The sequence below is a fragment of the Typha angustifolia genome, chromosome 12 (genome assembly GCF_048772165.1).
Source record: "Typha angustifolia cultivar Huaian chromosome 12, ASM4877216v1, whole genome shotgun sequence".
In the NCBI taxonomy this organism is placed as follows: Eukaryota; Viridiplantae; Streptophyta; class Magnoliopsida; order Poales; family Typhaceae; genus Typha; species Typha angustifolia.
The window spans coordinates 10,323,903-10,348,344 of NC_133250.1; the positions used below are offsets into that span (position 1 = coordinate 10,323,903).

A 24,442-nucleotide genomic window follows, 5' to 3' on the forward strand; every position below is an offset into this window, starting at 1 on the left:
TAATCCTACCGAAATACTAGCCCTATTATTATGTCTCTTTATATCTTTAACTAAACTATAGAGATAAATATCGTTAACATTATTAACAGAGATAACAACATATCTTAAATAACCTTGCTTTTGTTAAAGAAATATATTTTCAGATAGGAAATTCATGTGGCTTAATAATATTGAATATGGTTAAATAAATTTTATTATACTGAACTTATGTTCAAAATTATTTTACTTCTTACTTTAAAAATTTCTAAATTAATTTTTATACTTATGACTAAAATAAGACAGTTAATTTTTTCGTTAAACTTAATTAAGCCCACAACTATTTTAATAATTTAGGGATATTATATAAGAAATTTATATGTCTTATCTAACAAACACCATTGGAGTATTTTAATTAGTTTGATACTATTCAATTAAATTTAGTAGAAAATTTAACGATTTCATTTTAATAACAAGTATAGCGATTAGTTTCAAAACAACATTGGGGGTGTAGCTCATATGGTAGAGCGCTCGCTTCGCATGCGAGAGGCACGGGGTTCGATTCCCCGCACCTCCAATTAATTAATTTGCTTCGTTAATGTTCTTTTTTTTTTCTTTTTTTCTGTACTCATGTGGTTACCATATAATGACCCTACTAAACTATATGTATGCGATGTTAATAGTGTCTTCCCAATGCCATTTCCGGAAACAACTAAGGCACTTGCACTCACACCAACCCTCCTCATCTGACACCATTTCGTTGCCTTTTTTGGTAATCTGCAATCAATGTAGTATAGCACTCCACCCCCAGCCCCCAGGCGGCCAGGCCCCAACCCTCACTCCTCTCCTCTCTTCTTTGTGTTCTTTCTTTCTATTGAGACTTAATCATCCTTTTTACCTTCCTCTTTTTGCCATTTTTGGAAATATTTCGCCCCATGGAGTCCTGAGAAAGTCGCAAAGGCGCTGCCTTTCCCCTTCTTCTCGACTGGGTTTCTTGAGAAACCCAGTTGGGAGGAGCTTCTTTATCTTCCATGGAATCCATCTTCTCAGGTCAGTTCCCATCTGGGTTTATGTTGACAATGCTGCTCTTTTCCTGTAATTTTCTCTCATTTTGGTTGCAAAGGTGGTGCATTTCTTGTTTTCTGCTTTCATTCCTTTGATGGGTCGGTTTTTCTATATTAGATGGTATTCTGTTGCGAAAATGGCAAGAATCGGCCTTCGGCTTGTGTAATCTCTGTGTTTGTGTTAGTAAAAATAGACCTTGACAAACTTTTAGCTATTGCATGTGCTACATTGTACGGATTTTGTGGTGTTCTTTGAGAAAACATTATGGTTTGTGCTTTTTGTTTGTAAAGAGCATGAATTTGTGAATTTATCGCATCCTTGGTGATGAGCTGCTTTTCTATTACTCTATTCTATTACTGTGGTGACAAGATGTTGCATTTCTGTTTTCTGCTTTCCTTCTGTTGATGAATCTCGTTGGCTTTTAGTTCCATCGCAGATGACTTTCTCTTGCTAACTGAAAATAATCGGCTGTGTTGTTGCTAATTCTATTGTTGCATGTGCTACACTGTACAGATTATGGTATTATTTTCGAAGATCTAATGATTTGTGGTTTGCTTTAGGAAAACAAAGAGCCTAAATTATTGAATTTATTGCATGCTTGGTAATAATTATGGTGGGTCTGGCCTGACTTGATACTTATCCAAATTCTTAAGTCGTGTTATTTGTCATGTGATTTCCCTACTTAGTTTCTGAAGGATGATACCCCTCGATCTTTGCTGGAAGAGATGTGATATTTAATTGTTGTGTCGAGAAATTCTAACGTTAAATATATGGTGGTATGACTTGTTGCCTTAATAACATATTATAAGCCTTTTGTTTGTTAATCGTCAAAAGGCTCCCGATACATCCCATTAGGTAAATGTGTTCAAAACTCAGAACACTTTCAGGACATGTATTTTCCAGATGTGTTAATGTGTCAACACAGAACTTGCAAGGAGTTAATGACTTGTTTGACTATCCAGATTCCAGATCATAGACTGTTTTACATCCTCATATTGTAGTAGTACTTGTTAGATACTGTACTCTGAGGTCCATGAGTCTTTTATCATGAATGTTAAATTTGCTAAGTGTGAAATAGCTTGGTATTAATATCTGTCGAAGTTCCAATTTACTTGTGAAATAGAAGTTGTTGATTTTCAAGATACGTTTTTAAATGATTTTGGTAAGAACAAAATGTGATCAGACTCAATTTGATGTATAGATTATACTTTAGTAAATAATAATCTTTTTGCATTATGCATTCACTTTTGGTGTGTCACTAGATTGAAGTAGAAATGTGACCAACAGTGATGGGCCTGTATTGTGCTAAAATTTATATTCTCAAAACTAATTTCAGGAACTATAATAGCTAGTACTGTCAGCAAAAACTTCATCAATTGGAACACCTATTGTACCATTTGTTTTTAATTTTCTGATAGTTCACTCCTGAAGACTTAAGGCTTTGTTTGTTTTGAGTTCAGGGACCTCTAACCTAATTTAGTAACGATGCATTTTTTTTATCTTGTTTATATCTAACTACGTTCACTTTCCATAAAAATCAAGATTAAGAAATGAGACAAACTAATCAAGTTCGGAGCTTAATCTCAAACCAAAAAACCCCGAAGAGTTTTTCACATTTGACTCTTTCTATTTTCCTTTTCCATTTGATTAAGAAAACTTTTCTCCCTCAATAGTTCCTTTATAGATAATATTTGTTGCTTCATCTTTCTTTAATCTTGTGTATCATTGTACTGGTTCACTTGCATGGAAATCTTGATTCTTCAACTGTGAGATTGTCACTACCTATCTTACTTCTATAGTCCTACTACAGTAGTGATATGAAACTTATCATTCTCAGGTTCCTTCTCTGCTCTAAGATTTAGATGACTGTTGTTATTGTGGTTGGCTGTAATATATATTTTCTTAGCATTTAAATAGTGAGCAATGGTTGGCAAATCATTTTAACCGATTTAATTTGACTGCTTCATTTAGCTCTCTACCTTCTGCTTTAAGAATTCTGCAATTTGAATCGTACCCTGATTGACCCATATATTTGAAATAAAAATGCTTGGAGTGTTAGTTTTGTTTCCCTCTCTCTCAAAATCTGTGTGTTCTATTCATTTGTGTGTGTGTGTGTGTGTCAACAGAGCTTTGCTTTGTATTTTTGCCCCTTTTTATTGGTTTATTGGTTGCCTGGAATAGAAATGTTTGTGAAACTCATAGCACTTCAATTTACAGGGTTTGTGATAGATCCTGCAAAATGCAGTGAGTTGAGTTTGGAGGAGAAGAGAGACTTAGTACATGAAATTTCACAGTGGGCAGACAATGCCCCTGAGATTCTTCAATCTTGGAGTCGCAGAGAGCTTCTTCAGCTTATCTGTGCTGAGATGGGCAAGGAGAGGAAATACACTGGAGTAACAAAGCCTAAAATGATTGAACATCTGCTTAGGCTAGTTTCACAGAAGAATGGGAAAAGGAATGACCATAAAGGACACCTTTCATCAGCCTCAGCAAATGACCAAGATGGGGTGAAAAAGAAAAGGAAGAAAGAATTCCCAATAAAGATCCCTGCTGAAGTAAACAATGACTGTATTAAAAGCAAAGAACAACAAGTTGACACCTTGATCTGTCAAAATGTTGCTTGCCGAGCCACTTTAAATATGGGAGATGGATACTGTAAGCGATGTTCTTGCTGCATCTGCTATCAATATGATGACAACAAAGACCCTAGTCTATGGCTAGTTTGCAGTTCTGATCCTCCTTATTGCAGTAAGTCATGTGGTATGTCGTGCCACCTAAAATGTGCTCTCAAGCATGAGAAGGCTGGCATTTTGAAGCATGGGTTCAATCCCAAGTTGGATGGCAGTTTTTACTGTATTTGTTGTGGGAAGATGAACTGGCTAATAGGGTAATTAACTATCACTTTAATCTCAGAGCTCATTTGGATTTGATAGGTTAGAGGAAAAAAAAATCATACAAGGGAATATGAATATACAAGCAGACCAATGTAAAGAAGTGCACACCTACATACCTACAGATCACATATCTTTAACTCCTACATACATACATTTTTCTATCTACATAGAATGGATGCATGATTTTACTCTGGAGGCCTCTCGCTCCCACCTCATGCACATGCTTAAACACATATTCAGTTACACAAGCTTACCTTATATACACCTATTGTGATAATGCACACTTTTACACATTAAAAAAAAAATACTCTCAGAAGGAAGAAATCTAGAAAGCACTGATGTTGAAAAAGGAGATCAAGTAGCAAGAAGTATTTCAGATGATTGCACCATGTCCGACATGCTTCATGTGCTTTCTTTATTACTGTTGGTCTGTTGTAGGTCATGAATTGGTAAGGAGCTTTTATGATCCTTGCTTTTCATCTGTGTCTGTAAATTTACTCTTCAGAAGTTGTCCATATGAATCTATATTATGTTGAGCTTCCAACATACACTGGATGTATATTACACTAATTTTGAGGCATCTACTTCCTAATTCCTATAACAGAAGTACCTGAACTGATCCTAATTTGCGACCGGTTCCATTGCTATCTTGTAACGGATTGTTCTTTCTTTGGAATCTTTAGATGGTACTAGGAAAAATAATGAATTCTTCTTTCTTTTTCCTTCTCTGAATCCTTAGAGATGCTTCTGAGACAATTCAGGGAATTTTTCTTCTTATGTTCCATAGGAGCTGGCGAAAACAATTGGATATCGCTAAGGATGCTAGAAGAGTAGATATACTATGTGATCGGCTGTCTCTGAGCCACAAGATGCTCAAAGGAACTGAACGCTACAAGGAACTGGAATACATTGTTAGTACAGCTGTGAAGAAGCTCAAGAAAGAAGTTGGTCCACTGGATAAAGTTTCTGCAGTTATGGGAAGGGGCATAGTTAATCGGCTTAACTGCAGTGCAGAAGTTCAGAAGCTCTGTTTTTCTGCTGTAGATGCAGTAGACTCCATACTGTATAGCACATCAGAGCTCGAGGCCATTGGTGAGCTGAAAGACCCAGGTAAACTTATAACCACCCTACTGTTCCAAATTTGAACTTGATCCTGTAAATCGGTCTATCATTGTTTTTCCTAAGTTGAGTCAGTCGGTACAGGTCCCCAACCTTTCAGTATCCACTTTGAGGAAATCTCTCCTTTCTCTGTGTCTGTTAACCTCCAGTCTGCAGATAATATGTTTGAAGAAAATATTATTGGTTGCACTCTGTGGCATCGAAGTTCTGATACCACAGATTATCCTGAAGAACCAACCTGCCTAATACTGAGGCCAGACACAAAGATCATGATATCAGGTCTCAGCCCGTCAACTGAATATCTTTTCAAAGTATCTCCTTTCAGCAGTACTAAGGAGTTAGGGAAGTGGGAGGCGAAATGTGTGACCCAGAACATTAATGGCAGCAGTGGACAATGCTCAACTAGGAACTCAGAGAGCACCTATATTCATGAAGATTTCTTTTTGGGTTTAAAACAAGAGCCAGATTTGGGTGAGCAACCCATGATCATTCAAGCTGATTCACAGAAGGGTTCAACAAATTCAAGTGAGAATAATCCGGCACTCAAAATCCCCAAGTTTAACCGCAGAAAGCGTGCTAAGCTTCTTCGATCAGAGGGTACCAGTGACCATGATGAGAGCCAGTTGCCACTACCATCACATGCCGTACCTTTCGTCAGCTCCAATTCTATTCCCTCAGAAGTTCCAAGCAAATCTGATAGGCTTAATAGTACGCCAGATTCTGCCAACAAGAAGGATTTAGCGGAGGGGCAGTATGAGTACTGCGTTAAGGTGATCAGATGGTTGGAATGCGAAGGGCACATGGAGAAGGAGTTCCGTGTGAAGTTCCTCACTTGGTTCAGCTTAAAAGCGACGGCACAAGAAAGGAGGGTAGTTAGTGCATTCATAGATGTTCTGATTGACGAACCCTCAAGTCTGGTTGCTCAGCTCGTAGACGCTTTCATGGATGGAATATGCAACAAGAACAAACCAGCCACACATAAAGGCTTCTGCACAAGGCTATGGCATTAACTGTTGGCTATTTAGTTCCCATTTCTTGCTCTTTTGGTTCCATATGGCTTCTCCTTCAAAAACCCAGTGCTGCTTTGTAATCTAATGCAGCCATCTTTCCATTTATCTAATTCATGATTATAATGTTGCCATTGTAAGGAGAAATTTGCTATTTTAGATGCTCCATGACCTATAGGCTGTGAGACATGCTTCTGATCTAATGTCATGACTGACACATTGCTATCAATTTTGACTGTTTGATGCCATGTCAAATTAAATTTTAGTCCCTGGAAAAGCTGACATAGTATGTTTTAGAGCTGATTTCAGGACCATTTTTTTGGACTTCTCAGGTCTCAAACAATTATTGTTTCCTTTTAACATTATTGTCCTTGATACAGAGGCAGATGAACTATATGCAGTTATTTTACTCACTGCTCATTTGTTCTGTGTTTTGGTATAATTGTTTACTTCTTCTCAGAACTATATGCTGCAGATCAGTGTCTCCCTACTTCCTGTGTATTTAGTTTTTAGAAAGAAAAAAATTTATATTTGACACCCTATATTTTCCATAAATTTACAGTTACTCTGCTTTTTCAAACATATAATATTTAGTTAGAATTGAACTTGAATTTATAAATATAATTATATTTTTTAAGATGGATTATAGTGAATTTATGAAAAATAAAATTGGAATATTCAATTACTGATATATTTTCCTTAGCATGATTTACTTGGGGTGTTTTCTGAGAATGTTGTTCAAAACATGGGGCTTATCATTGTAAATATTGAAATGTTAGGGTGTGAATCGTATTTCATAAAACTGTAGGGTGTGAAATGTAATAATGTTGAATTATTCGTATCTCAATAAGCATTAGGATCTACGAATTAGAGCCGAGATATTTAAATACATCCGATAGTAAAGAATCCGATAATCCAAACCCGGTTTATATTTATTTATTTTATTCATATCAGATCTATGATCTATCCATGGTATTGCTACCGGATTGATTGGAGACGGATCCATTAAGAAAGCCGGAGATAAGTCGGTATACCGGGATAAAATAATCCAAAGTGAGAATAAGGTCGATCAAGGGAGGAGAGAGAGAGAAATGGATCCACAGTTGAGAGAGGTAACGCAGCTCTTAGACCGATTCAAAGCCGCCTTCGTAAGGAATGATTTCGCCACCTGCACGAATCTCCTCTCCCAGCTCAAGGTGATGTTTGCTTTTTTTTGTTTTTTTCCTGATCGAAGGAGAGGAAAGGAAAGAGGTCATTTTTAAGAATGTTTGCGAGGAAACGATCGAATCGAGCTAAAAATTTATACGGGTACCAGAGATTTTGTTCGGTCTTGATCATTTAGATATGCTTTTTTTTCTTTTTTTCTATTTGCTTTTGTTTGCTTTAGGGAGTTTTAGGGTTAGATAAAGTTGTCGCTCTTACTGTCAACAGGCTATTCTGTCAATATTAATACTTGCGAGCAAAGACATGAATTTGAGTGCAAAATTTTCATGGGTACCAGAGATTTTTTTATCATTCATGGTTGTTTAAAGACCCTTTCTTGTTCGAATATCGAACAAAGAGCATCTTTTTTAGTGTCTTAGACTTTGTTTCTTTTGTTCTAGTTTTGTGTTTAGTGTTTGATATTTATTGGTAGTGATGATGATAGCATTCTGTTCCTGACGTTCTTCCCTTCTCGATCAGTTCATGTCATTCTGTATTGCTTTCATTGTGAAGTTGGGAATGATGTTGCATTTTTAATATAAAAACACAAATTGTAATTTTTGGGACTGAAGGGAGTTTTTCACATGTTAAGAAGTACCTCTTTAGTACTTTTTTTTTTTTGTTATTGCTATAATTTACTGACAACATCCTTGAACAAAAGCCAAGGAAGATAGACTTGTATTTGGATTTTTATAGACTTGTATTTGGATTTTTACCCTGCTAATTTCTTTTAAAATAGCACAAAGATGTTAGTACCTGAACTGCAATGCTTTGTCTTTGCAGGTTCTATTGACAAAATATTCCAGCCTTCCACCGTCATTCCAAGTTACACCTAATGCTGTGGAGGAACTGACAATAGCAAGTAACACTTCAAACTGATGAGATAGCTGTTAAACATTTTCGTCATCATATTATAATAATCATTTTGTGCATGTACAATAATGTCTGGCAACTATCTTGTATAGTTTTATAGGTCCTATAAAGGGCCTTGCTGCCGTTATATTCTGTAATAATAACTATGAAGGTGTGTTGAATTTCCTTCATGAAGTTCAACGTTTTAATGTCGTGACACAGTACTTATCTGTGCATATACTGTGCAAAGTCTCTTCACAGCTATAGTGGTTCATCTCAATTATCATTTATATTGTTCTATGATCATATCCTTGTACCTAATATAGAGGGTCGCTGTCTATCTCAGTCAAATTAGGAACTCAAGATTATATAATATGGTGTAATTTCAGGGGATATATATGAACATGCTGTTGTTCTGAGTGTGAAGACTGAAGATCAAGAAGCCTTTGAGAGGGATTTCTTTCAGCTGAAACCTTATTATACTGATACATGGTATCTTTCTTTTACAATCTTTCCAGGGTTATGTTAGATAACAACTGTTAAGATAATTAGATATGCATACATGTTTCTGTGTGTAGGTATATGTACAAGTATTTATCTATGTGTCTATGTGTATATGACATATATTCATCTGTGTCTGTGGCCCAATTTTACTTTGAGTTGTTAAATTCTTATTCAGCATATACTTATTTTTGCCTATTTCCTTTCGCATATAAGTCAGCTATGTATAGATTGATTGTCAATGTCAGCATCTTTGCTGTTACTTTGATTTATGTTGTAACCTTCTTCCCTGATGATGTGGTGTGGGACAGGAAACATCTTCTAGATCAAGTTAGTTTTGCTGCTCACTTTAAATGGAATTTAGGATGACCATTTTAGGCATTGTTATATGTAATTAAGATCTTAATGCATAATATAGGTGAGATGAAGCAGATTATGATATGCTTGTTCTGGCATTTCCTCCATTAGAACCAAGAAAAATCTCATGATATCTAGGAAATTGTAGCACATGTCAACCTAGTAGATAAGCATATAGTGTTCTGTGAGCATATACATGACACCAAATAAGGTAGGGTGAAATGGATATATCAAATTCGATTTTGTAAGTTCCTTCATGATAATATTTCCATTGAAGAAAATTAAAACATTTTTTTATTTGTTCCTTGATACTTGGTCTAGTTACTCATCCTGTACTGCTCCAGGCTACATGTTTGCTCACGCTTTGTCTCTTCAAGTTAATACTTGCTCGATTATTGGAATTCCATGGATGATGTTCTCATACCTTCTTTCTTTTGACCTTTCTTTCTGTGACCAGTGGCATAATTCCCCCATCAGCAGAAGAGTACCCAATTTTGGGCCTTAACCTTCTGAGGCTTTTGGTACAAAATAGAATTGCAGAATTCCATACAGAACTGGAGCTTCTTCCGCCCAAAGCCCTAGAGAATCCATGCATAAAGCATGCTGTAGAGCTGGAGCAATCATTCATGGAAGGTGCTTACAACCGTGTATTAAGTGCCAGGCAATCTGTTCCACATGAAACCTACGTCTACTTCATGGATCTTCTTGCTAAAACTGTTAGGTACATGTGTCCTCTTCATTCTGTATTGTGAGGAGTTGATTTAAGTACATGAGAATTCTCATATGACAACCTGTTCATACTTGGCAGAGATGAAATAGCTGGATGCAGTGAGAAAGCTTATGATTACTTGTCAACAAATGACGCAAAGAAAATATTGATGTTCTCCTCTGACCAGGAACTTTTTCAGTACATAACCGAGGTACAAACTTCTATGATCTTAAAACTTTTTGTCTTATCTTCTTATGTTTGCATAATTCCATGTACAATAGTGATATGTTTTCCATTCTTATATCAGTTACAGTGTGTGCCAATGATTTAATTAAATAAATGATTTTCATGAAGGAAAACAAATTATACGAATGTATGTACCTTTGCTTTAATCACATACTTCCACTAGCATAGATTCCTCAGGTACAATGTCTTCAGTAGGTTAACGATCATTTGCTCTTTTGTTTAGCATGGAACATCTATCTTGAACAGTAATCAACTTACAGAAAATGGCTAGATAGTCTCACATAAAATTGATCTTCCTTTACTTCAAATTTGATTTGTTGGCACCTTCTCAGATATAAGTTACACAAGAGACTGGCACCGAGAAAGCTCTTCATGTGATCTTCCTTGTTGTTTGGCAGGAGCACCCAGAGTGGGAGATCAAAGACGGGTGTGTGTTCTTTCAGAAGGCAAAAGAATCTCAGCCTTGTAAGGAGATACCTTCCCTGCAACTGATCAACCAAACACTGAGTTATGCAAGAGAACTGGAGCGAATAGTCTAAGCCGTATAAGTTATCGCCCTCAGCAATCTTTTGTTTGAATTGCAGCTATCATGCTGAAACTCCTGTCAAATTAATCTTTTAGCATGACAGAAGTTTTTATTCATTTTCTTAATCTGTTGGAACTGATTGGCCATTTCTTTTCTCCGTTCCAAACATAAATTACAGTGTTCATCACGTTTCATCTTGTGGAATGGCCTGGACTAATGACAGTTGATTGTTTGGATCCCGATTTTAGCTTGTATAACTTTTCATTATTTGCTATTTCTTGATCTGTGATGGAAGAGTTGGAGACTAAATCCCCAAATTTTAGGCTAATTACAAACAACACACACCCTGAAGTGAGGCAGCTCATATGAGCTACAAAAGTCTGCTCTTTGCCCTAGTAACAGCACAGGGATATTTGCAAAGAACTTGGTCACTGCAAGAGGGATTACTATGTTGTCTCTTGATGAGTTTTGCTAGGATATATCTCATAACACACTGCAAATAACCATAGTTTAGCTTTGCCATACTACACTAGCCACTGCGGATCTGCAAGAAGAACAGTGTAGGGTTTATACCTGATTGAAGATGAAGCATACCAACATATATTATGGAGGGACAACAAGATTGACGACCCGTTGTGATCCACAGTAGATGTAGATTCGATCATTAACTTGGCATCATGAAAGATTTGTTAGTTGTTATTTACGGTAAAGAACTTGTAATCACTAGGGACAATCTAATAATTAATATGAAAAATAGCCTACAAAACAGTCCATAGAGGCATCAGAAATAGAGGTGAATGGTTCAGTCTCCATGGCAAAAGAGCACCAAACAGGATGCTTAAATTTTTATTAGATGCACAAAAAACAGTCGAACAAAGAACTCACAACAAATCTTATTCAAAGTTAAGTATACAATAAAACTGATGAGGAACTTCCTAACTACAAAACAGGAGATTGAGACAACCAGCTGATACGATATGCCTAAACATTTGATCAAATCCATTCCTTGGGGTTGATGCATGCATCAAGAAGTTTCCATTCTTCACTTCCCACTTCAGGTTGCTGCAGAGCAATATGGATTTCATTAGTTTTCTATTACAAAGCACTCACAGATAGTCAGAAGGTAATATACTTACGTGATCATACTCCCACCGGGCAGTAAGTGGAAGAGAAACGAGTATGCTCTCAATTCTTCCTCCAGTCTTTAGACCAAATGTTGTGCCACGATCATAGACCTTCACAAGAAACAAATATTTCAGGACAACCTGATGCTAAAACTAATGGAAATTTTCAGTTTATTTTTCTTCAACCCACGCACCAGATTGAATTCTACATAGCGCCCTCTTCGTAATTGTTGCCATGCCTTGTGCTGCTCATTAAATGGAGTATCCTTCCGTCGTTGTATGATGGGTATGTATGCTGGAACCACCGACTTCGCACACTCTAGAGGTTCAGAATATTGATGATTAGAAGACACAGAAATTCTAAACTAAAATGCCATCCACAGATATCTACTAGTAGTGTTCCTGTTGATGAATATCATATTTGGATAAGACATTCAAAAGAAAATATACTCTCTCTCTCTCCCCCCTTTAATTGCAGAATATCAAATCAAACTACTGAGTTTTTCCTTGCACTTCCTGAGAAACTTGTATTGGTGATAAATATTGATTCTAGATTTGTTCAATCAATGAAAACATATAAACAGTCCTGGTGCATGAATGCAGCTTATAAATCAGTCATTTAGGGTACTGTAAGGAATTACCTGTTGAAAAACCAAGAAGCATTTCTTGATCACAGTCGTTAAGATCATCAAAAAATATTCCACCAAGACCACGCCTTTCACCACGGTGCTGCAGATGAAATTAAACCATAAATAAACAAACGCATAATACACAAACAATTTGAATTTCATCCGTGTTACAGACTTGTGAATTGCCTTCACATAAAACCATGTAAGAGATATATAAGCATCCCTCTCCCCAACTAAAGAATTAAACTGCTAGATAAGAAGAGAATATGACCCTGACATCAGCAAAGTCTGATCATAGATTAATGGTATTCAAACTATGAAAAGGAAACTAAAGTATATCATAGGAATGTATAACATGTCAGCAATTGTAGTATGCTGATGACAATGATGGCATTTGCCACCATGCCAGCTGCTTGATAAGAATAATTTTGTTTAGCTGCAGGGAGAGCGTCAACAAGTAAATCCAATTCACATATAAAAAATGAACCTTAAAACAGAAGGTACTAACAGAAATATATGCAATACAAGAAAATGGAAGGATCAGAAGATAATTTACCTTAATGAAGAAATAATCATCACACCACTTTTTGAACCTAGGATAGAAAGCTGGATCAAATTTATCACATGCTTTCTTTTGAACCTACATGAAGAAAAAGAAATACATCAACATTTTGCAGTGGAGATTTGGAATTACATCAAGAAAAACTATATAAAAAATTGGTTTTCAGCAAAACCATAAAATAACTAGTTCCATGATCTCCCAAATAACTTTCAAATCAACATGGACCAGATTACTTTTATGTGCAAACAAGCTTTGCCACATATATTAAGTTATTAACCAAAGGCCAAAGCTGTTTCTAAAAATTTAACAAAGTTCAAAAGAAATCTGCTAATCCATTTTCTTATAAACCATCACAGAGAAGTTCCTATGGTCACAGAAAACAAGGTATAGCCTGTTCCAGTCCTGGTTGGAACTAAGTCGGTTGCTTCAAAGAGTACCATACAAAGTTCAAGAGAAGGTAGGAACCAGTTGTTTAACATACAGTGTGGAAATGCTTGACATCGTCTTCAAAGATATATGCAGGAGTCAAATCAGTGCCACCACCAAACCACCATTGTCTTGGTGCACCTGGAGTATCTGCATACACACATAATTCATATAGATGTGCCAATAACATAATACCATGAATATTTTCATTGTATACTTATTTTGAAAAATGAGATATAGAAATAGAATGAGAATAGCAAATGGCTTCTCCCAAATTGGAGAAACCTGGCCATACGAGAGAAAATTAATCAAGAAACACAAGAATTATCTGATAAGAAAAAAAAGAGATTAATGGAGTACCTTTAGGTGCATCAGTCTCGAAATACCGATAGTTGAAATGCAATGTCGGTGCAAATGGATTCTTTGGATGCAAAACCTAGATGATTAGAGAAGAACAAATTCATTAGTCTAAAGAGGACAATCTGTGAGATCTCTTTGTAGAAGATAAATAAGAAGACAAATGGCAGAAGTTAAGCATCCCCTTTCATACATATGTTCATATTATACAACTATGATGCAAAATTCCACTATCAAAGGGTTAGGCTTTCTAAACCAAATGGTAAATAAAATCCAATTTCCCATACCATTTATCTCCATATGTTAGTAATTTCAAAACTACCAGTTTCTAACTCAGCCCTAAAAAAAACAAAAAAATTCTCTCTGCAAACATTGAAGTTCACAAAGATAACGTTTTTTCCATGATAACGCTCAATGAATTATCTACAGCCACATACCGAGCTAATCCCCGCCGCAAAAAACGGAACCGGCCCTGGCTTGGTGTCCCCGTTGTCTACCCCGGGCTCCCCTTTGGCTGCCCGGTACGCGTCTGGCGGCATCACGCCGTATACCACCGACACATTAACCCCAGCCTTCTCCCACACGGCGCCGTCCTGAAGCACCCTGCTGATGCCACCGCCGCCGCCGGGCCTGGACCACACGTCCTCCTTAAACTTCGCACCGCCGTCCGCCGCCTCGAGCGCCGCGCACACCTCGTCCTGCACCTCCCTTATCATCTTCTCGAACCGCGCCCTCACCGAGCTCCCGGCGCCGGAGGGTTCGGCCGCTCGGAGGAATGTCTCAGGCCGCTCGTTCTCCGGCATCTCCTTCTCGATCGCCACGGTGGCGCGGACGACAGCGGGGAGCAGCCGCCGCGCCTGCGACGAGGAGAATCCAGCTGAGGAGTGGTTCCTCAGAGTCAAGGCTCGGAGGGGGAGGAATAATTGGGGCTTTAGGGTCTTGGAAGCGGCAGGAGGAGGAGAGAGGAGGAGAGAGGAAGAGGAGATCGTAGACGCCATCAGAGTAGCTAATGATGTGAGACGCGAGAGAGGAGGGAGTGAATAATAAGAGGGGAAGGGGGTGGTTTTAAAAAGGGGTCCGGTCACCGCCGGCGGCCCCTGGTTTTGGAAAGGGGGTGGGGAGGAAGGGAGGTGACCGCATTCCTCGGAGGGGTTTTGGATTTTATATTTTGGATAAGGAGATGGATGGGGGTGTAATGCGGGAGAAATGAAGTGTATATATTTTACTGTGAGATGGTTTTTAATTGGTCAATAAGAGATGAGAATTTGCCCCCTTGTCTATATGTGCTGCATGTCTACAGGGTATTTTTGGAAATTTAACTTAATGATCCATGTCAGCTATGATCCATGTCAATAACCTAATAATAGGAACAAATTCCCCAAATATCAATCTTTGTGACCAAGAAATTAATTCCAAATAATTATTTTGGAGAAAGTCTTGGCTTGGTTCAGTTCAAGTTAGAGGGATGTAATCGAATGCGGTACCGATCAAGCTTGAATTAAAATAATTCAAACCATTTCAAGCTTATTTTAAATTAAACTGAGCTGGAGTTTAAACGAGCTATTAACTAGTAATTTCAAATTTTATCAATTAAAATTATTTTCGAGCCTAAATAAGTTTAAAATTAATCTAAGTTTAAATCAAATTTAAAATACAACTTAATTTAACTATAAAAAAAATAAAAAATATATATATATATATTAATAAAATATAAATTATATGTAATAAAAATAATTGTATTAGAAAATTACGAAAAAGAAAGATAATTATGTTAGAAAATTATAAGTATATATTATCGGGATCAAGCTTTGCTCAAATTTAATTTTGAGCCTATGGCTCGAGTGAGATTAATTATTTTAACAGCCCTAGTTGAAATATAAATTAGGCAGTTTAGTTTATAGTCTTGAAACTTTTGAATTAAGAAAAATATAGATAATCTCTATATAGCATCCAGTAACCAAAATGCCTACTTTTATGCTTTGAACAAAGTTACATTATTAGAATTAGGATTGCAGCAGTTGGTGTAAAGTCATCAATATAATTTTATTTATTAGCATCATGCCTTACTTTTTGGAAAAGATTGAAGGAGTCGTTTAGATGTAAAACCTAATCCTGTGGGCATTGGCCGCAGGGAATCTAGTAAACAGTAGAAGGCAAGTTGTTTTCTTGAGTGCAGGTTAAGGTTAGGGATGGAGGAGTTGACCAAGATGTTGGTCAACACGGATTAATAACTTGTTAGCTTTAATTCCAGAGTTGACCTTGAAAGACATGCTATGATTATGAAAATATTTGGAGTCAAAAACCAAAGGCAGGGCGAGTCCATAGCTATACGCATGATGAGAAACGAGGAGTAATGGTGGGTGTTCATGCGTGCAGTACTGGAAGAAGATGCTGGTAGTGATCTCGACGTGGGTTGCTGATATTGAGGCTTTATTTTCTTTATTTGTTCCTCTATTTTTCTTTTCATTTTTTTTTCACTATCGTGATGTAGAAATATTGATGAATTATTGCAAATTTTTATTAATATTTAAAAGGTTCTACTCAGAATGAAAATAAACTACTATTATACTATTAAATTCCTATGTACTACATAGAGAGCTAGTTCATAACTTGAAGTCCTAATCCTCTGTTGACCTTGAGAGTAAGAAGTTTTTTTTTTAAATAAATAAATATATTTTAGTATATTAATTCATCATTTTATCTCCTCTTATTTATACAGTTTTTAAATTTTAATTTAATAGTAATTTAAAATTACTATTTTACTGTACAACACCTAATAGTTATTACTATTTATTTTTTATATCATTAAATTATAAAACTCAAAATTTAGACAAGAATTAACCATGTATATTATTCTTTTCACGTGCCCCCAATAACTCTAATATCATATAATCCTATTCTCACAACAGAAAAAGTCATATTAATAAACACTTGACCTAAAAGCTTAATCTAATATAACCGTGGTATACGTAACTTAGAAAACGACTTAGATCATGATATTAGAGCGAGCGAAATATAATATTAAAAAGAAGAAAAAAAAAGACACTACTTGTTTACAAACTATAGATGGTATGATAGCAGGAGGCAAAGCCTCCTAGATGTCGTTGTTATCAGAGTTAGAGCTATAACCCGGAAGACTGCTACTTCTTTCCTCCCTCGTCTCCTCCTCCTCCTCCTCCTCCTCCTCCGCCTCCTTTGACTCCTCTCCGGCGAGGCTCTCCTTAGTCTTCTTCGCCGCCTCCTTCGCCGCCACCCATGCATCCTTCACCCTCTGCTTCGCCATCTCCCCCGCTTGCTTCGTCCCCTCCATCGTCTTCCCCACCGCCTCCTTCGCCTTCTCCGTCATCTTGCCGCCTCTTTCCTCGGCCTGACCCTTCGTCTCCTCGGCTTCCTCCTTCGCTCGATCCAAAGCTTCCATTGCTCCTTCCTTAGCCTTCTCGGCTGCTCTCTTGGACTTGTTATTGGTATCATTCCCATGATCATCCGACGGACTACTATTAATCTGCATGAAAGAGAATATGAAGTATGTACATACAACCTTGGAAGTAAAAGAAGAAACTAAATCAGTTGATAGTCACCTGAGATGATCTACGGGAAGCTTGGAAGCAGAGGCGATTGGGTTTGATGGGTGGTGAGATGAAGGGAAAGGAAGGATTAGCGTTGACCTTTGAGATGGTAACTATAGAGCTACCAACGAATATAGAAGCCATCACAGATAAAAATAATGTCCAATTTCTAGAGGTTTTATATATAATACCATAATCTTATGAACTCCTAAGGGTTGGATTAACAGGAGAGAGGTTGACACGTGTGGTGACGCGTGGACAAAGGCATGCTGATATGTGCTAACACGTGTCACCCACTCCAGGGGTATTTCTTATTTATTTATTATTTTTGGTATTAAAGAGAGAAGGGAGAATCAAGATTACAAAAAAAAAGAAGTGCTTGTACCACAAAATGAAGTGCAGTGCGTCATTTGAGAAACAAAAAGTATTTGCATTGCTTATCATCACCAGAGTAACTTTAGACAATGTAAAGGAGATAATTATTGATTGGAAACAAAAAAAAAAAAAAAAATGGTTACAAAACTCGAGAATATTGAAGAAATTTGTACTGTGGATAGTAGTATTATCTTCAAGAAGAGGGCACTCCAATTGTTACTTGCTCAGTGATCCAAAAACAAACATGTCCTTGAGCACCACCTGCTACTTTTGAGTCTCCCAACTGCTGCCCATTAACAAATTTGAACACAAGGTGGGAAAGAAAATTCTCTCTCCTGTTGTAGAAATTGAAATTCTCAGACCATGTAAGTCCTGTGTACCTGCATTAGATTTGTGTGGGGAACGTTCATGGTTGTAATACTCCGCCTGCAATTTTTCCTCAAGAACGCGTAGAAGTAATTTATAACCAGTTTCTTAAAAAACCATGAGTCTTTCCTAGCCCTAATTGAGCCATTTTCTAGAAGGTAAACGACTCCTGACTCCCTGACCTTGCGTATGAATGAAAGCTCCATCTCAAGATTCTTTGTATAATCTGGAGTGACTTCTTCTGGAGGTTCATGAGATGAAGTGCTTGCTTCTGCACTATGCCTTGGAGAGGTAATGCAATCAGCCAGGAGAGGGATGTCGAGTGAATAACAACTTCCATTTGGACCTACAACAATTCTTGACCGCAATCTCGCTGCTTCAGCATCTAAATCGCCATCGCTGTCGCTCTCTAATGAATATTCCAGAGCTTCCCGACGTATGAACTTCTCAAGACTATCAATTAGAAGCTGTTCAAATATCTTGTGATTTTCCTTTCTTATGTCCTTGTAGCCATACCTGCAAGTACATAACCATGCGTCATAATTTGTTTGAGCCTGTCAGGCTGGAACATGTACAAGAAGCAGCATTTATCACTATACAAACTGACTCTGGTCAAGTGCCGACATTCCATCTCCCTGCTACTCTACTGGTCAAGATATGATTACACATGCATGATAACAAGTTTAACAAACCTACAACATAGATCATCTTTTATTGCAATAATGATGCAGTAGTAAGTCGACTCATGTGAAACTAAATTAAAAGAAAAAGAAAATTGCCCACTTGTAATTGATAACTAAACTGGCGAAAATCGTAAACACCCTCAAGAGTGGTGGTAAACATCTAAAGAGAAAATAATGAATTGCCTACATAAACTCTCTCTCCATTTACTCATATAAGGCTAAGAAAAAAAATCCAAGGTCTTCTTAAAAGTCTTCTTAAGATCTACAGATGAATCTAGCTAGCTAGATAGCTTTCAGTCATTGCCAGATGTGAGAATCCATAGGGCAAAGAGTATTCTAAGAATCCTCTCTTGGGGAAGCATATTAAACATCACAATATGTTATGACAAATAACTAATAATATCACTTGGGTCAACTAAATTACAAAATTCCAAAATTCAGTCATCTGAAAGTAGTACCTGGCAATGCACCGGAACATGTGGTAACTCCTCGGGCAAAGACGCCGGAAAAGAAACCTTTCATCCTGAGGAACAACAGGAACTGGCACGGACTTTATGCACACAAATACAATCATAGAGTGGACTGCAGGGAAGGTGGTTAGAAATTGCCCAAATACTGCTGGGATCCCTTTCACTAACTCATTGTAAACTAATCCAATACCAGGGGCTCTAACTGTACCGAGGTTGCAACCAAGTTTCATCATCAAATCCATTGATAACCTCTGTTTAACTTCACTATCATACTTCAGCTTGCTCCCATAATTCCAGATGTACATTATCGTAAATAAAACAGCTGTGAAAACCAACAAAACCCAACTTCCATCCCCAACACTACCCAAGACAGAAGAAAAGAAGATGAGCTCCAAGCTCATAAAGGTAGTAACAAAGCACAGAACGATGAGGATATTAGTCTGCCATATCAGAAGCATTATAACGGTTACTAGAATTGTTGTTGTCAGCATCACCCCAATCTCTGCAATACCTGTAAAACAGAAAATTTATAAAAGAAGGTGAGAATGGTACAGAAGCCTTGATACATCTAAATAAGATTACACCTTAAAGTGCTTCATCTATTCCTTCTTTGGGAGCAAAGATCAGTCAAGGTTACCATGAACAATACAGAGACCATTGCATAAGTTGGTGACTATTACCCACAATTTGTTTGTCTTGGACAGCATCCAAGAGGCATAACATGTGACGTTGGAAACAAACCTATGGAAGTGCATTTATTCCTAACTCATTTCACCAGTCTATTGAATCCTTAAACCCTAGATTAATAATTTTCTAGAACTCTATCCTAACAATCAACAATTTGAATTTCTAAATTAAAATATTTTCATTCTTCACTGAAATAACAAAAACAACTATCTAGGTTTACTGACAAAGATGAAACTTGAAAGCGTATTGGAATAATTAAGCAAATTTTCTCATTAAGTTACAATGAGCGTCAAAAAGCAAAAATTGAATTCATGTTCAAAAGCCTTCTATTAAAAAGGACGAAAAAAGTAAGCTTCTTTAAACTGAAAGACATAACATAGGGATCAAAAGGATTTCCATATTACCATATGCATTGCCAAGCTCATTTATGCTTCCGAAGGAAGCAAGAAAAGCCACAGAGAAAAGCAGCAGAAACCAGTTTACGACAGGAATATATATCTGACCCATAAACTTCCTTGATGTGTGAATGATTTTAAGGCGAGGAAAACAACCAAGTGCTATAGATTGCTTTATGCATGAAAATGTTGCTGTTGTCATTGTCCGACTAGCAATAAGTGCAGCTGTGCTTGCTATGAGTAAAACAGGCCAGAATGTTCCACCTGCCCAAAAATATAGCGGAGTCAATTTTGGCAGAATGATGACAGATATGAATTTTAATTTGTAAAAAGTTTCAGCCAGAGGAATAAAACGAACCATCCAGACTTAAGATGAGCCAAGGAATGAGTTTTTTATTCTTGAGTATCTAATGTTCTCAAGTAGTCTTAAAATACCAAGGGAAACATTTCATTAGCTGGTTCCTTTTCTGAGATCAAACCTAGCAATGGGCTATATACACTTATAATTAGATAGCTACTCATATCAAAATATCTTGCAAAATATAGGTTAACTCCCCTAGAAAATTGATAAGCTACTAGAAATCTCTTATCTTTCTCCTGTCTAAATACTAACTGTATATCTCATATAATCCAGTACACTAGTTTTTCATTCAATATGTATTCGTCATCCTGTACCATGAGTAAGACATTTTGGGAGGGCCTCACCTTGAGGCCTGAGGTAAAATTAGCCTCAAAAGCCATTTTTAAATATTTCTGTTTAGTAGAGACCTTTTCATGAAGAATTTTTAAGCAGACATATTTCAGAATGAAAAGGGACAATCTGCACAATGTCGAAAGGATTTATATTAGAACATCATTGCTAGGAACACAGAAAACTAGCAGAATTTACAAATAGAATGTAACCTACTTGGAAGTGACAAAAAGAAAATCTGCTCAGCTGAGGTGCTGTTTGCAACAAGGAATGCAGCTTGACCTAAGTATGCCAGCAGAAGGCAGGGAAGAACCAAAAACAGGAAGGAGAGCTGTAAGAAGTTACTATGACAATCAGAACTTGTATGAGTCAGGATAAAACTGGCTTATGATGTTTAGAAGCTATTGAGAGAAGAATACCACGAAACAGTGCTTACTTGGATGGATCTAACAGAGAAATGGCAAAGATCTGCAAACATTGCCTCAGATCCTGGAAGATGGTCAATAAAAGCATTAGTGAAGTCCATCCAATAAAATAAGATGTCAGGCATCCCTTCAAGAAGCAACCAAGAGAAAACCATAAATAATATTTAAGATGGAGCTCAGTCACATGCTGTTACCTGTTACACATAGAAGACAGCCACCGAGAGATAACCAAGCCTGGGATGAATTTCTCTTAAAATAGTAATAGATATGAGCAGGGCTAAATGCCTTCAAAACTGTCGTCTCATATTTTACAAGATTGTATATTCCAATGCCCCCAAGAGAACAAAACCATATGAATAAAGCCGGGGCGACTGCAAGCCCCATTTTGCTAGTTGCATACCTCTGTAAGCTGAACAAGATCACAAGAAACGCAACTGAAATCATCACCACTTTATCTGCAACAATTTTAGAGAAAATTTTAAAGGAAATATCCAGAAAAGTAGACAATGCCAAGAAGTAATTCAGTTTCGCATGCATTGTAGAAAAATAACAACAAAAAGGTATCAAAAAAGCAACAACAGTGAACTTTTAAAAGAGCAATATCATCAGCAACATCAGTTCCTTCCTAGGACAGTAAAATGCTGTACAAACAACATGGATGTAACATCTAATACCAATTGTGCTAGATGATGACCAAAACTGCTTTAATAGGTATGAAAAATTTCCTATTCTAATTTATTAACAGAGTCTCATGATATGAAAATTTGGGACCACAAGAACAAATTGTAACTGCTTTATTCTCATTACTTATTACCTCATGATTCTGGGCACAACAAATTACAAGTTCTATGTAAATCATCTGGAATCTTCAAGGAATTTGAAGACATAGTTTGATCACGAGTTTTATGTACCAAATTACCAGTTTCTAGTACTAAGTCATGCATGCTTGGAATTTCCTTATGCAATGTCATCCTAGCACTTCTTTTACATTCTTTAATAGAAAACATCCACTAAGTTTATTTGGCAATAGGCAGCAGTGTGGTTATACATTAGAGTTAACACCTCAAATGAAGACATTGTCCACTGTCCAAAATCTCAAAGTGCACTTCCAGAAGACTCTCAAGTTTTCTTGATAGCTCAAAAGGCCTTCTCTGAAGTCTCTTACCTAATTGATGGAACCATGCTGTATTGCTATACTTAACCAATTGGAATTTAACATTCAGTGTATGGAAATTGCCAGGCAAGCCCTGAGAGACCATTTTTCAGGTCTGCTAACTGCTAAGGTTTACACCACTTAATATCCTGAGTTATACTCAGAGACCACAAAAAATGTAACCAAAGTTACATAATTCATCAACTGAGATATGCAATATGCAGAAAGATATTAAAGGATATCCTCACATATCTACAAGTAGAATAAATTATCGGGTCACCTTCTGTGAAGTTGGGTATTCTGACCTTCAAGCCACTGACTGCTGAAATGACTGCATTTCAAATAAACTGAAGTTAAACTAAATGAAGTGTGCCAGAGAATAAAAGATAAGCTATCGAGATATCCTATAATTTATTGATAGGAGATGAACTGCCCCAGGTGTGGTCAGAGCAACTAATAAAACCCAATTATCCAATATGAAGTCACGAATGAAAATTGAGAAAGACCTGACATTGCTGGAGTGACGACTCCATCTGCTATGACCATGGAAGTTCCAAAAAGCACCAACACTAAGAGCAATTCTTTCAAAAATTCTGAAGATTCAAGTTGCTGCTTAACTTTTATAGACCTCTCAAGTTCTGGCGACGGAGCCTTGAGTTGGAAACTTGATATGCGAGCATCAGAGGGTAGTTGGTTTGGAAGAAGACTTACCTTTGCTTTTCTACAAATCAAAGAATATAAAGCAAATGTCCCCCCTGCAAAATTCACAACCATTCAAACAGATAAGGTGACAATTATCTAGTGCACTAGATCAGAGAGGCTTCGCAAGTGCAGACTGAACTCATTCACAACCTCTATAGTACCTTCACCATCATCATTGCTCCAAAGAACCACCAAAACGTACTTCACAAGTGGTATCAAAATCAAAGTATATAGCACTAAAGAAAGTGCTCCGATAACATCTTCCTCTCCACGAATTGGGCATTTGTTGAACATCACATCAAAAGTATAGAGCGGACTTGTTCCAACATCCCCAAACACAAATCCAAGAGTCTGAAGAGCGAGGAATGCTGTCCTGCCTAAATCAAACTCCTGCACTTCAGAACAAAGAATCGTGACTCATGAGAATAAAAACGTCACAAAGTAATCCAATTCAAGATGGCGTTTAACCTCAAAGGATAATGAATACTCTCTTTGATTTGCCCAAAAAAATTATCAGATGGTTGAACAAAAATCATTGCTTATTGCTATCCACATCAGCTCATATATCATATATATAGTAACAAAAAGACCAGATATTGTCCATTCTATGCAATAAATCAGAGCAAACAAAGCATAGCTCCTGAACCAAGTTAACAAAATCTTATTCTCCGTTCAAATATAATAAAAATTCAAACTTTAATCTTTCTATGCAATACTTATAATTGATAACTCCATCCAGTACAAATCTAGTAACTCTTAAAATAGATCATTGCTAGACAATAAGTAAAATGGAGAGAGAGAGAGAGAGAGAGAGAGAGAGAGATTGCAAATCCTTATCTGCCTCAGAAAAGTACAAGAAAAGTCAAATCTTGCCCTTTCTGCGCCATACTCCAACAAACTATCGCAGAGAAAATTTAGAAAGCAACTAAGAGATTTCAAGGGAGAGAGAGATAACGGCGGCGCAATCCTTACCTCGTTCTCGTTCCTCTGGGCTCCAGTGACCTCAAGAGCCTCTACATCGAACCAATCGATCCGAGGGCCCGTCCTGATCAATCGCTGCTCCCCGTCGTCCTCTTCCTCCAAATCCAACCTTCCACCTCGCCTCATCACCTCCTCTTCGTCTTCCTCATCCAAAACCCGAGAAACCCATCTCGATTCCGCGGACTCCGTCCTCGCCAATCTCCCATTCGCCCTGCTACTCTCCGCCATGAATCGAAGGACAAAGCTCGAATCAGATCCTCACACTATTACAGCTTTATAGAACGAGGCCGATCGGGAATTAAAATTAAGGAATGGCGCATTTGGAAATGAAGAAAAAAAAATATATACTTAGAGAAAAAGAAAAAAAGAATATCCGAAGCTTTTTTGGTTTATTT

The 24,442-nt window shown here is 37.1% G+C and overlaps 5 protein-coding genes and 1 non-coding gene across 9 annotated transcripts; 3 read left to right on the forward strand and 3 right to left on the reverse strand.

Annotated features, from left to right (window-relative positions):
- The first annotated feature begins 480 nt into the window (after nt 1-480).
- On the forward strand, nt 481-553 carry TRNAA-CGC (transfer RNA alanine (anticodon CGC)). Its single transcript has one exon. It is a non-coding gene; the product is annotated as a tRNA-Ala (tRNA).
- A 136-nt stretch (nt 554-689) lies between these two features.
- LOC140772224 (VIN3-like protein 2) lies at nt 690-6,290 on the forward strand. Of its 3 annotated transcripts, none has more exons than XM_073114182.1 (4): nt 690-1,026; nt 3,259-3,928; nt 4,675-5,045; nt 5,130-6,290. In XM_073114182.1, exons 1-4 carry the CDS (start codon nt 1,008-1,010, stop codon nt 6,062-6,064), a joined length of 1,995 nt encoding a protein of 664 aa, XP_072970283.1. In that variant the 5' UTR covers nt 690-1,007; the 3' UTR covers nt 6,065-6,290. The 3 variants fall into 3 exon arrangements, with proteins under 3 accessions (XP_072970283.1, XP_072970284.1, XP_072970285.1); XM_073114183.1 differs by having other exon boundaries at nt 5,139-6,290; XM_073114184.1 differs by having other exon boundaries at nt 4,723-5,045.
- A 775-nt stretch (nt 6,291-7,065) lies between these two features.
- Nucleotides 7,066-10,694, forward strand: LOC140771823 (26S proteasome non-ATPase regulatory subunit 8 homolog A-like). Its single transcript, XM_073113576.1, has 6 exons — nt 7,066-7,257; nt 8,048-8,126; nt 8,506-8,608; nt 9,432-9,695; nt 9,783-9,894; nt 10,328-10,694. Exons 1-6 carry the CDS (start codon nt 7,153-7,155, stop codon nt 10,466-10,468), a joined length of 804 nt encoding a protein of 267 aa, XP_072969677.1. The 5' UTR covers nt 7,066-7,152; the 3' UTR covers nt 10,469-10,694.
- A 573-nt stretch (nt 10,695-11,267) lies between these two features.
- On the reverse strand, nt 11,268-14,739 carry LOC140771822 (oxygen-dependent coproporphyrinogen-III oxidase, chloroplastic-like). The gene is made up of 8 exons (XM_073113574.1): nt 13,991-14,739; nt 13,557-13,632; nt 13,252-13,346; nt 12,765-12,848; nt 12,221-12,308; nt 11,774-11,898; nt 11,592-11,690; nt 11,268-11,517 (listed from the first exon to the last, which is right to left on the reverse strand). The coding sequence occupies exons 1-8, from the start codon at nt 14,549-14,551 to the stop codon at nt 11,449-11,451; spliced, it is 1,197 nt and encodes a 398-aa protein (XP_072969675.1). The 5' UTR covers nt 14,552-14,739; the 3' UTR covers nt 11,268-11,448.
- Nucleotides 14,740-16,432: 1,693 nt separating this feature from the next.
- On the reverse strand, nt 16,433-17,389 carry LOC140772493 (uncharacterized). Its single transcript, XM_073114588.1, has 2 exons — nt 17,132-17,389; nt 16,433-17,055 (listed from the first exon to the last, which is right to left on the reverse strand). The coding sequence occupies exons 1-2, from the start codon at nt 17,261-17,263 to the stop codon at nt 16,648-16,650; spliced, it is 540 nt and encodes a 179-aa protein (XP_072970689.1). The 5' UTR covers nt 17,264-17,389; the 3' UTR covers nt 16,433-16,647.
- Nucleotides 17,390-17,576: 187 nt separating this feature from the next.
- Nucleotides 17,577-24,384, reverse strand: LOC140772490 (potassium transporter 7-like). Of its 2 annotated transcripts, none has more exons than XM_073114584.1 (10): nt 24,039-24,384; nt 23,228-23,456; nt 22,871-23,119; nt 22,645-22,695; nt 21,406-21,666; nt 21,223-21,275; nt 21,003-21,117; nt 20,105-20,359; nt 19,002-19,524; nt 17,577-18,376 (listed from the first exon to the last, which is right to left on the reverse strand). In XM_073114584.1, exons 1-10 carry the CDS (start codon nt 24,273-24,275, stop codon nt 17,851-17,853), a joined length of 2,499 nt encoding a protein of 832 aa, XP_072970685.1. In that variant the 5' UTR covers nt 24,276-24,384; the 3' UTR covers nt 17,577-17,850. The 2 variants fall into 2 exon arrangements, with proteins under 2 accessions (XP_072970685.1, XP_072970686.1); XM_073114585.1 differs by having other exon boundaries at nt 17,578-18,376; nt 23,228-23,461; nt 24,039-24,179.
- Nucleotides 24,385-24,442: the final 58 nt, after the last annotated feature.

What these genes read in the sequence shown, in the direction of transcription:
- LOC140771823 (XM_073113576.1), top strand. Translation starts at nt 7,153, where the DNA reads ATGGATCCACAGTTGAGAGAGGTAACGCAGCTCTTAGACCGATTCAAA. An exon ending in ATCTCCTCTCCCAGCTCAAG is followed by an intron (nt 7,258 to 8,047) that starts GTGATGTTTGCT and finishes TTGTCTTTGCAG; the next exon opens with GTTCTATTGACAAAATATTC. An exon ending in TTTTTCAGTACATAACCGAG is followed by an intron (nt 9,895 to 10,327) that starts GTACAAACTTCT and finishes GTTGTTTGGCAG; the next exon opens with GAGCACCCAGAGTGGGAGAT.
- LOC140771822 (XM_073113574.1), bottom strand. Translation starts at nt 14,551, where the DNA reads ATGGCGTCTACGATCTCCTCTTCCTCTCTCCTCCTCTCTCCTCCTCCT. An exon ending in CGAGACTGATGCACCTAAAG is followed by an intron (nt 13,347 to 13,556) that starts GTACTCCATTAA and finishes GTGTGTATGCAG; the next exon opens with ATACTCCAGGTGCACCAAGA. An exon ending in ATGATTATTTCTTCATTAAG is followed by an intron (nt 12,309 to 12,764) that starts GTAAATTATCTT and finishes TTTCATCTGCAG; the next exon opens with CACCGTGGTGAAAGGCGTGG.
- LOC140772493 (XM_073114588.1), bottom strand. Translation starts at nt 17,263, where the DNA reads ATGGCTTCTATATTCGTTGGTAGCTCTATAGTTACCATCTCAAAGGTC. An exon ending in CTTCCCGTAGATCATCTCAG is followed by an intron (nt 17,056 to 17,131) that starts GTGACTATCAAC and finishes TCTTTCATGCAG; the next exon opens with ATTAATAGTAGTCCGTCGGA.
- LOC140772490 (XM_073114584.1), bottom strand. Translation starts at nt 24,275, where the DNA reads ATGGCGGAGAGTAGCAGGGCGAATGGGAGATTGGCGAGGACGGAGTCC. An exon ending in CGTCACTCCAGCAATGTCAG is followed by an intron (nt 22,696 to 22,870) that starts GTCTTTCTCAAT and finishes TTTGAAATGCAG; the next exon opens with TCATTTCAGCAGTCAGTGGC. An exon ending in CTGTCTTCTATGTGTAACAG is followed by an intron (nt 21,276 to 21,405) that starts GTAACAGCATGT and finishes ACCATCTTCCAG; the next exon opens with GATCTGAGGCAATGTTTGCA.
- LOC140772224 (XM_073114182.1), top strand. An exon ending in AAGATGAACTGGCTAATAGG is followed by an intron (nt 3,929 to 4,674) that starts GTAATTAACTAT and finishes CTGAATCCTTAG; the next exon opens with AGATGCTTCTGAGACAATTC. An exon ending in TGGTGAGCTGAAAGACCCAG is followed by an intron (nt 5,046 to 5,129) that starts GTAAACTTATAA and finishes AAGTTGAGTCAG; the next exon opens with TCGGTACAGGTCCCCAACCT.